We start from the raw sequence: 16,324 nt of genomic DNA on the forward strand, positions 1-16,324 counted from the left end.
GATGTTAGCAGGGCTCAGACAGGGCAGTCAGGATGGGGCTCATGGGGGGGTTCAAATATGTGCCCCAGCATGTGCAGTAATTTTAGTTTGTTCCGTCATTTGTCGAGCAAGTCCGAGAGAGAACATTGTTTTCACCAGCATGAATGGGTTGTTACATGTACATCAGAATGTTGGGCTCATGTCCTCTTTTGTATTATCATCAATTACTGATGTCATGTCATCAAGTTCCCAGGACTCAGAGAGAGAGAGGGAGAGGGAAATTGAGAGAGGGGGGGGGGGGGATTGAGAGAGAAAGGGGGGGAATTGAGAGAGGAGAGGGGGATTGAGAGAGAGACAGAGAGAGAGGGATGAAATTGAGAGAGAGAGAGAGAGAGAGAGAGAGAGATATCAACCTGCACATGTCCTCTACTGTATACTTATTGTTATTGTTCAATGTACGGTTATTTTGACCCTTGGTTATTGTTGTTACTGTTGACAATTTTGATTCTTATTATTTTCATATTGTAAATACCCAAAGTAAGCTTTGGCAATATGTACATTGTTACATCATGCCAATAAAGGAAATTGAATTGAATTTAGAGAGAGCGAGAGAGACAGAGGGAGAAATTGAGAGGGAGAGAGCGGGGGGAAAAATGTATCCTATTGGAAAGACACCACAAAAAATCTAAGTAAACTTCAATGCTATTTGGCTCTAAACAGACAGTACGGGGGGGCAGACTATCTGATCACTGTGACTGATAGAAAACTGAGGAAAACATTGACTAGGTACAGACTCAGTGAGCACAGTCTGGCTATAGAGACCGGTCATCACAGACAAACCTGGCTGCCCAGAGAGGACAGGCTGTGCTTACTCTGCTCCAGGGGAGAGGTAGATACAGAGCTATATTTCCTATTGCACTGTGACAAATACTCAGAGAATAATAATTTCCCAAAATTATAATTCAATACAAAGATTTTGATACTATAAAAGATGAAGAAAAAATAAAATATTTATTGGGTGAAATGCGTAAATGTGCAGTTTTGGCAGCCAAATATGTGTCCTCTTGCCACAACCTGAGGGACAGCCAGTGAAAAGTGCAAAGTAATGTCGATAATATTTCCCGTTTTGTCTTTCATACCATGTCATGTGTCTTCTCAGTCATGTTGACACTAGTCTACTTCCATTGATTTAATGTATTGTTGTTCTCATTAATATTGTTGTTGTCAATGGTAATCCCATGTCCACTGCTACTATTATTATTGCTGTTGGTCCCACCATGTATTTATATATATATATATATATATATATATATTTATTTATTTATGTATTTTTTTTCGATATGTATACTTTGACAATGTAAGTAATAATGAACTTGCCATGTCAATAAAGTCAATTGAATTGAGAGAGAGAGAGGGTAATTGAGAGAGAGAGTGAAATTCAGATATTGAGATGGAGAGCTAGTGAGAGAGCGGAGGATACACAAACAAAGCTAAATTATTGAAGGGGGGATGGCCCGAGTGCAAAACACTAATTATGGTCCCAACATAGCCGTACTCACCAGTCAAACACTGATTAGGAGAATAGAATAAGAGAGGGATAGAAGGAGGAGGAAGAGCTCTGAACCAACTTTGCTATTTCGTGATTATGTTGGTGTTGATCTCAACCTTTTTTTTTTACGAAATGTATCCGCTATCATTTCTTATGATTGTTAAAAACTTTTGATCAGCAATTAGTAACCTCAATTTTGACTTCGACTCATCTGCCCAGAGTTTTTAGTGTAATTCCGAACCAATTTTCAGACAACGTAGGAGGATACGTCAGCAAAAAAGAGGAGAGGGGAGTCCTCGTGAGATTAAGGCTAAGGGAAAACCGCCCACCTCTTCCCTCCATTCCATTGGCCAAATCCGATCACAGATTTGCTATGAATGGAACTCTCGTAATTGCAGTATTCTCAGATTTTCTGAAACATGGCTTTCGGACAACTCGATGGATTCTCCATTCAGAAAGTGGACAGGACATTGGATTCAGAGAAATTGAGAGGGGGAGGGGTATGCTTATTCATCAACACCAAATGACGTGCTGACTCTAGCGCAGTGGAATACTTGATGGATAAATGCCGACCCTCATATCAAGTCCACTTTTATTTGGCACATGCGCCGAATTCAACCTTACCGTGAAATGCTTACTTACAAGCCCTTAACCAATAATGTAGTTCAAGAAATAGAGTTAAGAAAATATTTAGTAAATCAACTAGAGTAACACATTTAATAAAAAGTAGCACAATAAAATAACAATAATGAGGCTATATAAAGGGTGTACCGGTACCGAGTCAATGTGCAGGGGTACAGATTAGTCAATGTCATTTGTACATGTAGTGAGGGGTAAAGTGACTATGCATAGATAATAAACAGAGTAGCAGCAGTGTAAAAATGTGTGTGTGGGTGGGGGGGGGGGGTCAACGTAAATAGTCTGGGTGGCCATTGATTAATTGTTCAGCAGTCTTATGGCTTGGGGGTAGAAGCTGTTAAGGAGCCTGTTGGACCTAGACTTGGCGCCCCGGTACCAGAGAGAGGTACCAGAGAGAACAGTCCATGACTTGGGGGTAGAAGCTGTTAAGTAGCCTGTTGGACCTAGACTTGGTGCCCCGGTACCAGAGAGAGGTACCAGAGAGAACAGTCCATGACTTGGGTGACTGGTGTAGCAATAGGGATGTTACTCATGTTGATGTGATGCAGGAAACAGAAACCAATTGTTACTTACTGTCTTCATGTAGTGGATGTGTGGGCTGACAAAAGTTTGCTTAACTATATGTCGTGATTACAACACAAAGCATATTTAACAACTGAAATCTTTTAAGTCTTTGACAATTTTTTTGTGCTTTCCTCTGACACCGCCAAGTATATAGATCCTGGATGGCAGGAATCTTGGCCCCAGTGATGTGCTGGGCCGTACGCACTACCCTCTGTAGTGCCTTACGGTCAGATGCCGAGCAGTTGCCATACCAGGCGGTGATGCAACCGGTCAGGATGCTCTCGATTGTTCAGCTGTAGAACTTTTTGAGGATCTGGAGACCCATGCCAAATCTTTTCAGTCTCCTGAGGGGGAAAAGATTTTGTCGTGCCCGACTGTATTGGTGTGTTTGTCCATGATAGTTTGTTGGTGATGTGGACACCAAGGAATTTGAAACTCTCGACTTGCTCCACTACAGCCCCGTCGATGTTAATGGGGGAGTGCTCGGCCGTCCTTTTCCTGTAGTCCATGATCAGCTCCTTTGTCTTGCTCACATTGAGGGAGAGGTTGTTGTCCTGGCACCACAGTGCCAGGTATCTGACCTCCACCCTATAGGCTGTTTCATTGCTGTCAGTGATCAGGCCTTCCACTGTTGTGTCGTCAGCAAACTTAATGATGGTGTTGGAGTTGTGCTTGGCCACGCAGTCTTGGGTGAACAGGGAATACAAGAGGGGACTAAGCACGCAACCCTGAGGAACCCCCGTGTTGAGGATCAACGTGGCAGATGTGTTGTTACCTACCCTTACCACCTGGGGGCGACCTGTCAGGAAGTCCAGGATCCAGTTTCAGAGGGAGGTGTTTTGTTCCAGGGTTCTTAGCTTCTACCTCCCAAGAGAGTTTTCAGCTGTTATCGTGACTTCTGTATATATTCCACCTCAGGACCAGAAAAACAACAAGCTGGCACTTATTGAACTGTATGAGGCTATAAACAAGCAGAAGCTCAAACAGTAAGTACCCATGACCAATGTTCCTTCTAATTTCAGGTTGGATGAGTCCAAACTTGAACCTCCAAATGTTAGTGCGTGTTTACTGTGATCATTAAGGCTGTAACTGCTTTAATTGACAGTTTTAACAGTGGCCATTTAGGCTACTGTGGCTATTTGATCATAATCTAGGCCTACCAGAGTGTTCTACCATAAAACACTACAGAGAAAATGCATCCCGTAACATTTTAACATGGAAATAGCTGTTCTATCATTCAGCCTACAGTAGCAGACAATGTGTGGTGTTCAATGTAGGCCTACATTCCATGAGACTATCACAGGACATCGGATAAGACAGGAGAAGTACTCCAGATATAACAAACTGACCCTAGCCCCAACACATAAACTACTGCAAACTACTGCAGTAAGACATTTAAACTTCTTCGGGATCGGTGTCCCTTCCACCTGACGGTTGAGCTAATGTAGGCTAATGCGATTAGCATGAGGTTGTAAGTAACAAGAACATTTCCCAGGACATAGACATATCTGATGGGTTCATCTAACTGCACTGTCCAATTTATAGTAGCTATTACAGTGAAAGATTACCATGCTATTGTTTGAGGAGAGTGCACAATTTTGAACATGAAAATTATTAATAAACAAATGATCCCATCTGGACAAGAGGAATACCTATGTAAGAATGTTGTTTATTGACTATAGCTCAGCAATCAACACCATAGTAGGTCGTCATTAAGCTGGAGGCCATGGGTCTGAACCTAGCCCTGTGCGACTGGGTCCTGGACTTCCTAATGGGCCGCCCCCAGGTGGTGAAGGTAGGAAACAACATCTCCACTTCGCTGATCCTCAACTCTGGGTCCCCACAAGGGTGCGTGCTCAGCCCCCTCCTGTACTCCCTGTTCACCCATGACTGCGTGGCCATGCACGCCTCCAACTCAATCATCAAGTTTGCAGATGACACAAAAGTAGTGGGTTTGATTACCAACAACAACCAGACAGCCTACAGGGAGGAGGTGAGGACACTCGGAGTGTGGTGTCAGGAAAACAACCTCTCACTCAACGTCAACAAAACAAAAGAGATGATCATGGACTTAAGGAAACAGCAGAGGGAGCACCCCCCTATCCACGTAGACGGGACAGTAGTGGAGAAGGTGCAAAGTTTTAAGATCCTCGGCATACACATCACAGACAAACTGAAATAGTCCACCCACACAGACAGTGTGGTGAAAAAGGCGCAACAGCGCTCACAAGCTTTTACAGATACATAATTGAGAGCATCCTGTCGGGCTGTATCACCGCCTGGTACGGAAACTGCACTGCCCTCAACCGCAACGCTCTCCAGAGGATGGTGCGGACTGCACAACGCATCAGCGGGGGCAAACTACCTGCCCTCCAGGACACCTACAGCACCCGATGTCACACGAAGGCCAAAAAGATCATCAAGGACAACACTCACCCAAACCTATGCCTGTTCACCCTGCTACCATCCAGAAGGTGAGGTCAGTACAGGTGCATCAAAGCTGGGACCGAGAGACTGAAAAACCGCTTCTATCTCAAGGCCATCAGACTGCTAAACAGCCATCACTAACACAGAGAGGCTGCTGCCTACGTACAGACTCAAGTCATTGGCCACTTTAATAAATGGATCACTAGTCACTTTAAATCATGCCACTTTAATAATGTTTACATATCTTACATTACTCATCTCATATGTATATACTGTATTTTATACCATCTATTGCATCTTGCCTATGCCGCTCTGCCATCGCTCATCCATATATTAATATTCACATATTCTTATTCATTCCTTTACACTTATGTGTATAAGGTAGTTGTTGTGGAATTGTTAGGTTACTTGTCAGATATTACTGCATTGTCAGAACTAGAAGCACAAGCATTTCGCCACACACATTAACATCTGCTAATCATGTGTTTGTGACCAAAAAATTTGATTTGATTTGATACTGGGTGACTTTCACTTTTACATGAGTCATTTTCTATTAAGGTGTCTTTACTTTTACTCAAGTATGACAATTGGGTGCTTTTTCTACCATATATGTGATATGCCGTATGATCCTGCTTGCTCTGTACTCCAGAGAAGTGACAATGTGACATGATATCCCTAGTTGATATTGACTTCTAACATAAATGCGCACGCACAGCCTGTGCATGTGTGTGCGCAGGGGGTTACGGATCAAAATGTTTGAAAACCACTGAGCTAGTGAATACATTGGGATTGGGTGCACCACAAACAGCAAATTGTAGGAAGAGAGGATAAATGAATTTGTTTGGTGATCAAGAATATGAACCGTTTACTTTGCCCACCAGAATGGGGCTTCAAACAACAATTACTAGCATAGACCTACTGGTCTTTTGGTATGTCAACATATCTTGAAATTCACAATTTACTTATGAAGCTTGCATTTGGAATTTGTTGATACATTTTTGTTTTTGACAAAATAATGAAAACGTCTGTCTCGAAGCCTCAATAAATAGACAAAGATTTGTAGTTGGACAAGTCACTGCCAGTATGGATTTTTGAGACTTGACTTGCCCTTAGAATGCACGAATTGGACTTGACTCAACACTCGACCCGTTCTACTTGGGACTCAATTTAAGACTTGGACCTTCTGACTTGACCCTTCCTTGTGACTCGAATAATAGTGACTTGGTCCCATATCGGCTATGTAGCTATTGTATTTCCCTCACTTACTCTCCCGGGGAGGAGCTTGCCTCCACTCTCTTTTGTAGCTAACTCAGCCTGCAACGGATGGGCGCCAGCCATCAATCTGTAAGTCTTTGCTCACTCTTTGCTTTTGGTCTGCAGTTATGTTTTACAGTTAGTTCCTTCACACCCCTTGACTTTTTCCATATTTTGTGGTGTTACAGTCTGAATTTTAAATGGATTAAATTGAGATGTTCTGTCACTCGACTACATACAATACTCCATAATGTAAAAGTGGAATTATGTTTTTCGAAATTGTTTACAAACTAATTGAAAAAGAAAATATGAAATGTATTGAGTCAATAAGTGTTCAACCCCTTTGTTATGGCAGGCCTAAAGAAGTTCAAGAGTAAAAATGTGCCTAACAAGTCACAAAATAAGTTGCATGGACTCACACACACAATTATCTGTAAGGTTACTCAGTCGAGCAGTGAATTTCAAACACAGATTCAACCACAAAGACCAGGGAGGTTCACCAATGCCTCTCAAAACAGGGCATCTCTTGGTAGATGGGTAAAAAAAAAGACATTGAATATCCCTTTGAGCTTGGTGAAGTTATTAATTACACTTTGGATGGTGTATCAATACACCCAGTCACTACAAATATACGGGTGTCCTTCCTTGCTCAGTTGAGAGGAAAGAAACCACTCAGGGAATTCACCATGAGGCAAATGTTGACTTTAAAACAGTTAGAGTTTAATGGCTGTGAAGAAAACTGAGGATGGATCAACAACATTGTAGTTACTCCACAATACTAGCCTAATTGTCAAAGCAAAACATGTGGAAAGCAATGAACTCTTTGTCATGAAAACAGAGTGTTATGTTTGGGGCAAATCCAATACAACACATTAATGAGTACCACTTTCCATATTTTCAAGCATAGTGGTGGCTGCATCATGTTATGGATATGTTTGTCATCGTTAAGGACTGGGGAGTTTTTCAGGATAAAAAAAAACTGAATGTAGCTAAGCACAGCAAAATCCTAGAGGAAACCCTGGTTCAGTCTGCTTTCCACCAGACACTGGGAGATGTATTCACCTTTCAGCAAGATAATAACCTAAAACGCAAGGCCAAATCTACACTGGAGTTGCTTACCAAGAAGACAGTGAATGTTCCTGAGTGGCCGAGTTACAGTTTTGACATAAATCTACTTGAAAATCTATGACAAAAACAGAAAATGGTTGTCTAGAAATGATCAACAACCAATTTGACAGAGCTTGAAGAATTTTGAAAAGAATAATGGGCAAATGTTTCACAATTCAGGTGTGGAAAGCTGTTAAGGACATGCATATCTGGTGCTTGTCTACTCATTATGTCAGATATCCGGAAATATGTATAGATATTGACCCTTTTCACCCAGTGACTGAGTAAATGTCCTGGACCATAGGTAGGCTTGGTCGGTATCCAGATTGTCATACCTTCATAGCGACCTTGTGTCATACCGGGATATTCAGTAATACTGGCACTTAACACAAGGGGCACTATTTTCAAACCCCACTGTAATCTGAAGGTTAACAGTGCTGACAAGTATATGTAACATCCCGTAGAGAGTGCTAACTAAATGCTACGAGCGCATTGCAAACATGTTCTAGTCTCTGACTTAAAGTATTTGCAGGTCAGAAACCCCAGCTCATAAAGTTATACAAGTTACAAAAAAATGCTGCTCACAGTAATACTAGATAGCAAGGCTCTTGATCCAGGATGCGATTCTCTGCTGTTAACAAACAAAGCTTGATTTTGGAATAAGCTCATAGCTAACTAGCTACTAAATTAGCATACCAAATGTACAACTGCAGAGCATTTAGCACATTTTAGACAGTTAACTTAATAGTTATAAGATATCTGGCAAACATTTAGTTGTGAATTCCATACTGTAACTAGAACACCTGGCACGTTCTGCACAACAGTGAGCGACTTACAAGGCACCGGTCTCTCAATGTTTTGTGGTAAACAAACACCATGTGACTGGGGACTACCAGTAAGCTTCATAATGAAAAATAACGTGATAGGTGAAATGAAGAAGGCAATGTTCTTTATCTCTGATTCAAAGGGGTTGGGTTAAATGCGAATCTCACATTTCAGTTGAAGACATTCATTTGTACAACTGACTAGGTATCCCCCTTTCCTTTTTCTCACGGTTATATACAAGTTGACTGCAGGTCAACTTAAAAAGTAGCTACAAATATTAACATGTATTTAAAAAAACTGTGCATGGTTGTGCATGGATAGCATACCTGAGTAATGATCCAGTCATGGGTAACCATCTGTCGGCTTGTCCCCTTGTGTGTTGGGTTTGATGTGCTTCCCCAAGCAGTCGGGAGCATCCTTGGCAGTGGAAAACGTGTGTGTTGTGTTCTGGAAGGTGAAGATGAGTTTTGCTGGGTGGATGAAGCCGCATCTCAGGTTTAGCTTGCATAGCTGGGATCTCACCTCGTTGTAGGTCTCCCTCTGTTTTAGCAGTCCGGCACTCAGGTCTTGGTAGATGCTGATCCTCTTCTCTGCAAGGCTAACAATTTGCCGCTTGACTTCAAAGCTGTGGATCCGTGCAATCCTACAGCAAGTGTTGAGCTGTGTGGTTCTCAATGTTAATCAGCAGCATTGGACCCATCTTCTCCTGCCAAACAGCTCATAGAAAAGATCATGAAATAAGTTGGAAGCTGCTTCCACTCTAGTCTCAAGTCCTGTGGCCCGCACATTGAATTTTACGGGAATGATTTTCGATTGATTACATCTTTTAAGAGTTTGATCATCCCTTCCAACTTAGCTGGTGCTGTTTCCAGGGCACCTCTGTCGTGTTGACTGTCTTCTCCAAACGTTCATCTTTAGTTGACTAGATATCCCCTTTAGCAGTGAGCACTGACAATCATTCATTTCATGATTTCAGTTGTCGTTTCATTGTAATCTCCTCTCATAGTAGCGGCTCTTTTTGTTGGCTGGTGTTGAGACCCGCCATGTTCTCACAGTTGAATTGTGGACAGGACGGATCAATTCTTGCTGCTCGAGCCTAATATACCTGTTAGGTTATTTCTTGTCCCACAATGAATGTTCCACACCTTAATATGTTGTTTAGTAGTTGACACGTTTCAGGAAATAAATGTGTTAATTCATAGTCATTTGCAAAAGAAAGCCACGAAAAGGCCAAGCGTTTCAATGGATGCCAACGCTTCCCTAATTCTCATCGGTTTTATATAATAACTTGAAAAATGTATAAGTGAGGTGTATGTTAGATGTGGTTACAGTTATGCTACCTACCCTTTAAAGACCCCTGCCACCAAAAGCCATAGACTATTCTCTCTGCTTCCGCACTCCAAACGGTACCAGAGCAACAAGTCTTACACCAACAGGCTCCCACACAGCTTCTGTCCCCAAGCCATAAGGCTGCTAAATAGCTAACAAAATAGCTACACGGACTATCATTGACCTTTTATTTGATTCATATTTTTGCACTGACTCTATGCACACTCACAGGACTATACACACTCACTCACACACACACACACACTGATACTCCAATACACACTCACACTGATACTCCAATACACACTTAGCATGCACACACATCCATATGGACTTTACACACATATACGCTGCTACTCAGCTGATCATATTCTGATGCCTAGTCACCTCACCCCTATACATATCTACCCCTACCACTCCAGCATCCCTGCACATTGTAGATATGGTATTGGCACTGACCCTGTAATAGCTTAGCTACTTTCTCGTGTTCTATTCCTTGTGTGTTTTTGTTTTACTTTACTTTATAGTCCTATGGATATTGACTACTGCATTGTTGGGAAAGAGCTTGAAAGAAAGGCATTTCACTGTACCTGTGCACATGACAATACAACTTGAAACACACACACACTAGCCTCACTCACGCCACCCTTCTGGAAAAAGCTGTTTCGATCACAAATCTAGGAAGACAACCACACTTTCTCCATTAATCGTAAGTTTACCAAATCTTTCCATTTCATCTATCACTTTTCTTTGTTTTGTTTTTGCATGAAGCAAGGGATAACAATAGTACATGCTCCATACAATGAGTGTACAAAACATTAGGAACACTGGGTCTTTCCATGACATTGTCACGATCGTCGTAAGAACATTCGGACCAAAGCGCAACGTGATATGGGTTCCACATATTTATTGAAGTGAAACGCACAAAACAATAAAGAACAAACTAAACGTGATGTAAATGAAGTGCTCACAGGCAACTACACATAAACAAGATCACACCACAACAGGACCAAGCAGCGTGCCCAGGAGGAGAAGGTATCCTGGACTTGGGAGGAGATCTTGGATGGGAAGGGATCCTGGACTTGGGAGGAAATCATGGCAGGACAGGATAGCCTTCCTTGGCGGCAGACGCAAGGAGAGAAGGGAGGACAGTGACGACGCCGGGGTTCGCGGCCACAAAGCCCAGAAAACAGGCCAGCACAAGGGGTGGTCGGCGGAGCCGAGGAGTGAGTCAGACATCGTCAGTGAGTTGATGGAGAAATTGGAGGAGAGAGAAATGAGAGAGTTGTTGTGTTGGTGTATGATGCACGACATTCGCCCTAAGGAGCATGTCATCAGTTTGATGCCACCTTAGTCAGCTCTCCGTACTCGTCCTGAGGAGCGTGCTATCAGTCTGGTAAAATCTGTGCCAGCTCCACGCACCAGGCCTCCAGCGACAGTCGGCAGTCCAGAGCCTCCAGCGACAGTCAGCAGTCCAGAGCCTCCAGCGACAGTCAGCAGTCCGGAGCCTCCAGCGACGGTCGGCGGTCCGGAGCCTCCAGCGACGGTCGGCGGTCCGGAGCCTCCAGCGACGGTCGGCGGTCAGGAGGTTCCAGGCAAGGCGTCCAGTCCTGCTCCATGACAGGAGCCTCCCTCTGCACCGGTGCCCAGTCCAGGCACGGCGTCCAGTCCCGCTCCATGGCAGGAGCCTCCCTCTGCGCCGGTGCCCAGTCCAGGCACGGCGTCCAGTCCCGCTCCATGGCAGGAGCCTCCCTCTGCGCCGGTGCCCAGTCCAGGCACGGCGTCCAGTCCCGCTTCATGGCAGGAGCCTCCCTCTGCGCCGGTGCCCAGTCCAGGCACGGCGTCCAGTCCCGCGCCATGGCAGGAGTCTCCCTCTGCGCCGGTGCCCAGTCCAGGCACGGCGTCCAGTCCCGCTTCATGGCAGGAGCCTCCCTCTGCGCCGGTGCCCAGTCCAGGCACGGCGTCCAGTCCCGCTCCATGGCAGGAGTCTCCCTCTGCGCCGGTGCCCAGTCCAGGCACGGCGTCCAGTCCCACTCCAAGGCTGGAGCCTTCCTCTGCGCCGGTGCCCAGTCCTGCTCCAAGGCCTGAGCCTTCCTCTGCACCGGTGCCCAGGCCAGGCACGGCGTCCAGTCCCACTCCAAGGCTGGAGCCTTCCTCTGCGCCGGTGCCCAGTCCTGCTCCAAGGCCGGAGCCTTCCTCTGCACCGAGGCCCAGTCCAGGCACAGTGTTCAGCCCTGATCCATGGCTGGATCCACGGGATGAGCGGGTTCTTCGTCCCGCACCAGAGCCGCCATCGACGCTAGATGCCCAACCAGACCCTCCCCTATAGAGTCAGGTTTTTGAGTCCGCACCTTTGGGGAGAGGGAGGGGGGTACTGTCATGCCCTGACCATAGAGAGCCTTTTTATTCTCTTCTATTGTGGTTAGGTCGGGCTGTGACTAGGGTGGATACTCTAGGTTGTTTATTTCTATGTTGGCCTGGTATGGTTCACAATCAGAGGCCGCTGTTTATCATTGTCTCTGATTGGGGATTATATTTAGGCAGCCATTTCCCCACTGTGTTTTGTGGGATCTTGTTTATGTGTAGTTGCCTGTGAGCACTTCATTGACCTCACGTTTCATTTGTTCTTTATTGTTTTGTGTGTTTCACTTCAATAAATATGTGGAACCCATATCACGCTGCGCCTTGGTCCGAATGTTCTTACGACAATCGTGACAGACAGGTGAAAGTTATGATCCCTTATTGATGTCACTTGTTAAATCCACTTCAATCAATGTAGAGGAAGGGGATGAGACAGGTTAAAGAATGATTTTAAACCTTGAGACAATTGAGATATGGTTTGTGTATGGGTGCCATTCAGTGGGTGACTGGGCAAGACAAAATATTTAAGTGCATTTTTATGGGGTATGGTAGTAGGTGCCAGGCGCATCGGTTTGAGTGTGTCAAGAACTGCAACACTGCTGGATTCTTCACGCTCAACAGTTTCCCGTGTGTATCAAGAATGGTTCACCACCCAAAGGACATCCAGTAAACTTGACACAACTGTGGGAAGCATTGGAGTCAACATGGGCCAGTATCCCTGTGGAACTCTTAGACACCTTGTAGTGTCCATGCCCCAACTAATTCAGGCTGTTCTGGGGGCAAAAAGGGGTACAAGTCAATATTATGAAGCTGTTCCTAATGTTTTGTACATAGTGTATATTCTTTTGAAACAATCAAATATTTCTGTTTGATCCATATATTTTCCAGACTTTATTCTATAAAAGAGCAGTATATCCCTCTTAATGCCTAATAGGTACTGGTCTGCAATGTGTTACACTGCATTTGGTCCAGGTGGAAACACTTACCTACTCAGTCAGCAGTTCCGCTCTCTAAACTACATATATCAGATCAAGGCTATGTGCCCGACACACCTTACAGATCCTGCAATTAAGGGGTTTGAGTGTACACACACATACATTCCACTCAGTTGGGTCGATTTAAGTCTCTACCCTCCATCTCTGTGTTTATCCCCGCTGTCTGGTGGAGTTGTAGTGTTTTCACTGAAGCGTTGCACACAAACATTGAACAAACGTAGTCCAGATCTGTTTCACATGTCAGTGTTGGATTATAGAGTGAGCCCACCTCTCCTCTTTATATGGCTAAGTACAGAGGGGATGTACAGACTTATGCAGACAGTTTGTTGGATTAGAGAATTCAGGGACCTCAGCTCCATAATGAACACTGTGCAAAGTAATCAGATGTGTGTGTGTGTGTGTGTGCTCAACTACTACTCAAACAACTCAACCTCGGCTCACCTTTAGTTTAGAAAAGCTAAAGAGTCTGAAACCGCCTTCACTGCACAATTTTCTCAATCCTTTCACAGTACACAATACAAAGTCCCCGTATCAAATTTGGAGAGTCGACGTCGAACATGACATTTGTGGCAAATATTGTGAAAGCAGTTTAAACTGTGAGAGAACTCACTATGATCATATGCAGATGTTTCCAGCTGTAAATGGATGGAATACAATTCAGAAGACTCCGGAAATGTCTCCTGAAATTCCCCTAATAGATATTTTCCCGTAGCGATGTGACTCTATTCCCTCAACGTCAGTCAAACCAAGGAGCTGATCGTGGACTATAGATGGCTTGCAGTTGCGTCACAAATCACATAGCAACCACACCAGGCGCCATGTTCCCAATCTGGCCCTCAAACCATCACGGTCACCTAATAATCCCCAGTTTACAATTGGCTCATTCATCCCCCCTCTCCCCTGTAACTATTCCCCAGGTCATTGCTGTAAATGAGAACGTGTTCTCAGTCAACTTACCTGGTAAAATAACAGATAAATAAACATATTTAAAAAAATATTTAAAATGTTGGAAGACCAGAATCAGTCTGGTGGGGAAGCCCTCCAATCATCCACATGGCTGACTGTATTTTTCTACCACCTAAGACTTCTGGTAGATTGCCCATTATTTTGTTTTTCTAAGGACCCAGAAAATGTAGGCAGTGGGAGAACCTATTCAAGTAAGTAAATATATTTAGAAAATGATAGCTACAGGAACTATGTGTGCAGGCTAACTCAAACGAGCTGCTAATGTATTGTTTGCCAGCTAGCTAACATTGCATACTTTATCGGTAGCCGAGTGAATTAAATATCACCAGCTAGCTAACTTCATATTAGCTAGTTAGCTAGATATGTTGACGCATTTACCGTTGTAACTTGAAATGCATTTGAAGCTAGGTAGCTAGCTAGCGAACAGCCACGGAAGTGGGTGAAAGGTTTAGCTAGCCGTTCCAGCAGTCAGAGAAGGGAGAGTAGGCTACTCTCGATAGGGCAAGTATCTTTGTGGGAGGACATTGTGAAAAGACTCTCCAGTTCCAGTCCCTAGTGAGACAAACTAGGAGGACAGAGAGATATTATATAGTAACATAATATTTAGTGCTGTCCAATTTTAGTATAATGCAGCCTGTTTCTTTGTGAGGTTTTCTGTCCTCAGATACAGAGAGCTGTGAAACCCTGACTGCAGATGTAGGGGTCCCACTGAATGTCCCAAGAGACTAAGGGTATATTCTTGTATACCAAGGATTATATGTGTACCTATATTAGCTAATTTTGTAAACAAAAATATAGTTGGCCTGCTGGGTGTGCAGTCTTTTGTTCCAGCCCAGCACTAACACAGCTGTTTTTTTTAAACCTAATTAGTTGATAATCAAGTGCGTTATTGCTGGGCTGACACAGATGTCTGCTCATCCAGTAGATCAGAAATCAGTGCTGCGAGGTTGGCAACTTTTGGTGTTTACTTTTTATTGTTCACCTGAAATTATGCTTTAAAACTTTAGGGTAGGGGGCACTATTTTCACCTGCGGATGAAAAGCGTGCCCAAAGTAAATTGCCTGCTACTCAGGCCCAGAAGCTAGGATATGCATATGATTGGTAGATTTGGATAGAAACCACTCTGAAGTTTCCAAAACCATTACAGTAATGTCTGTGAGTATAACAGAACTGATTTGGCAGGCGAAAACCCGAGAAAGATCAATCCAGGAAGTGGGATTTATTTTTCTCCATTCAATGCCATTACAGTATCCATTGACTCAATGCCATTACAGTATCCAAAGTTGCACTTTCTATGCCTTCCACTAGATGTCAACAGTCTTCTGAGAAATGAGGGAGTAAGAGCAGTCTGAATGAGTGGACCCTGCCGTGTCACAGAGATTTTTCATGCGCGCGACCGATAGCGCACCTTTCTTGTTAACCTTTTATATTGACAACGTTATTGTCTGGTTGAAAAATGATTGATTATTTAGGCTAAAAAAAACCTTAGGATTGATTATAAACATCGTTATACATGTTTTTACTAACTTCACGGATACTATTTGGATTTTTCGTCTGCCTGTTGTGACTGCGTTTGAGCCTGTGGATTACTGAAGTAAACGCGCCAACAAAACTGAGGGTTTTGGATATAAAGAGAGACTTTATCGAACAAAACGAACATTTATTGATTAAATTCATGTCTTCTGAGTGCAACCATATGAAGATCATCAAAGGTAAGTGATTAATTTTATCTCTATTTCTGACTTGTGTAACTCTTCTACTTGGCTGGTTAATGTTTGTAATGATTTGTCTGCTGGGCGCTGTTCTCAGATAATTGCATGGTATGCTTTCGCTGTAAAGCCTTTTTGAAATCTGACACCGTGGTTGGATTAACAAGAAGTTGATCTTTAAACCCATGTATAACACTTGTATGCTTCATAAATTTTTATAATGAGTGTTTGTTTTTTTAATTTGGGACTCTGCAATTTCACTGGATGTTGGCTACCGTCCCACGTACCCTAGAGAGGTTTTAATAATAATAGCCTACTAATAGCCTGCAATAAAGAGGGGAAAGGGATCTGTTGTCACGTCTACTCCCGCTCCCCCTCTCGCCGGTTTACTAATCACTGGCTCTGACTACCATCAATACGCACACCTGGCACCTTCGTTACGCGCACCCGTGCTTCATCATGAGACACACCTGGACTCCATCACTTCACTAATTACCTCACCGATATCTGTCACTCCCTTAGTTCCATTCACCAGGCAGTATTGACTGTTTCATGTCTGGACATTACTCTTGTCTTGTACCGGTCATTATATTATTAAACTCACTCTGTAAAACAACACA

General features: G+C 43.7%; 1 protein-coding gene across 3 annotated transcripts in view; it reads left to right on the forward strand.

Moving 5' to 3' along the window:
* LOC139407726 (protein eva-1 homolog A-like) overlaps positions 1-16,324 on the forward strand; it is a 206,220-nt gene that overhangs the window by 165,482 nt on the left and 24,414 nt on the right. The window contains exon 7 of one of the 3 annotated variants that reach the window (XM_071151579.1): positions 2,974-2,988. The exons of the other annotated variants lie outside the window; for them this stretch is intronic. Coding sequence (XP_071007680.1) covers positions 2,974-2,988 — 15 coding nt within the window. The remainder of the gene's footprint in view (positions 1-2,973; positions 2,989-16,324) is intronic. 3 annotated transcript variants of the gene reach the window in all.

The sequence above is a fragment of the Oncorhynchus clarkii genome, chromosome 4 (genome assembly GCF_045791955.1).
Source record: "Oncorhynchus clarkii lewisi isolate Uvic-CL-2024 chromosome 4, UVic_Ocla_1.0, whole genome shotgun sequence".
NCBI classification, from domain to species: Eukaryota; Metazoa; Chordata; class Actinopteri; order Salmoniformes; family Salmonidae; genus Oncorhynchus; species Oncorhynchus clarkii.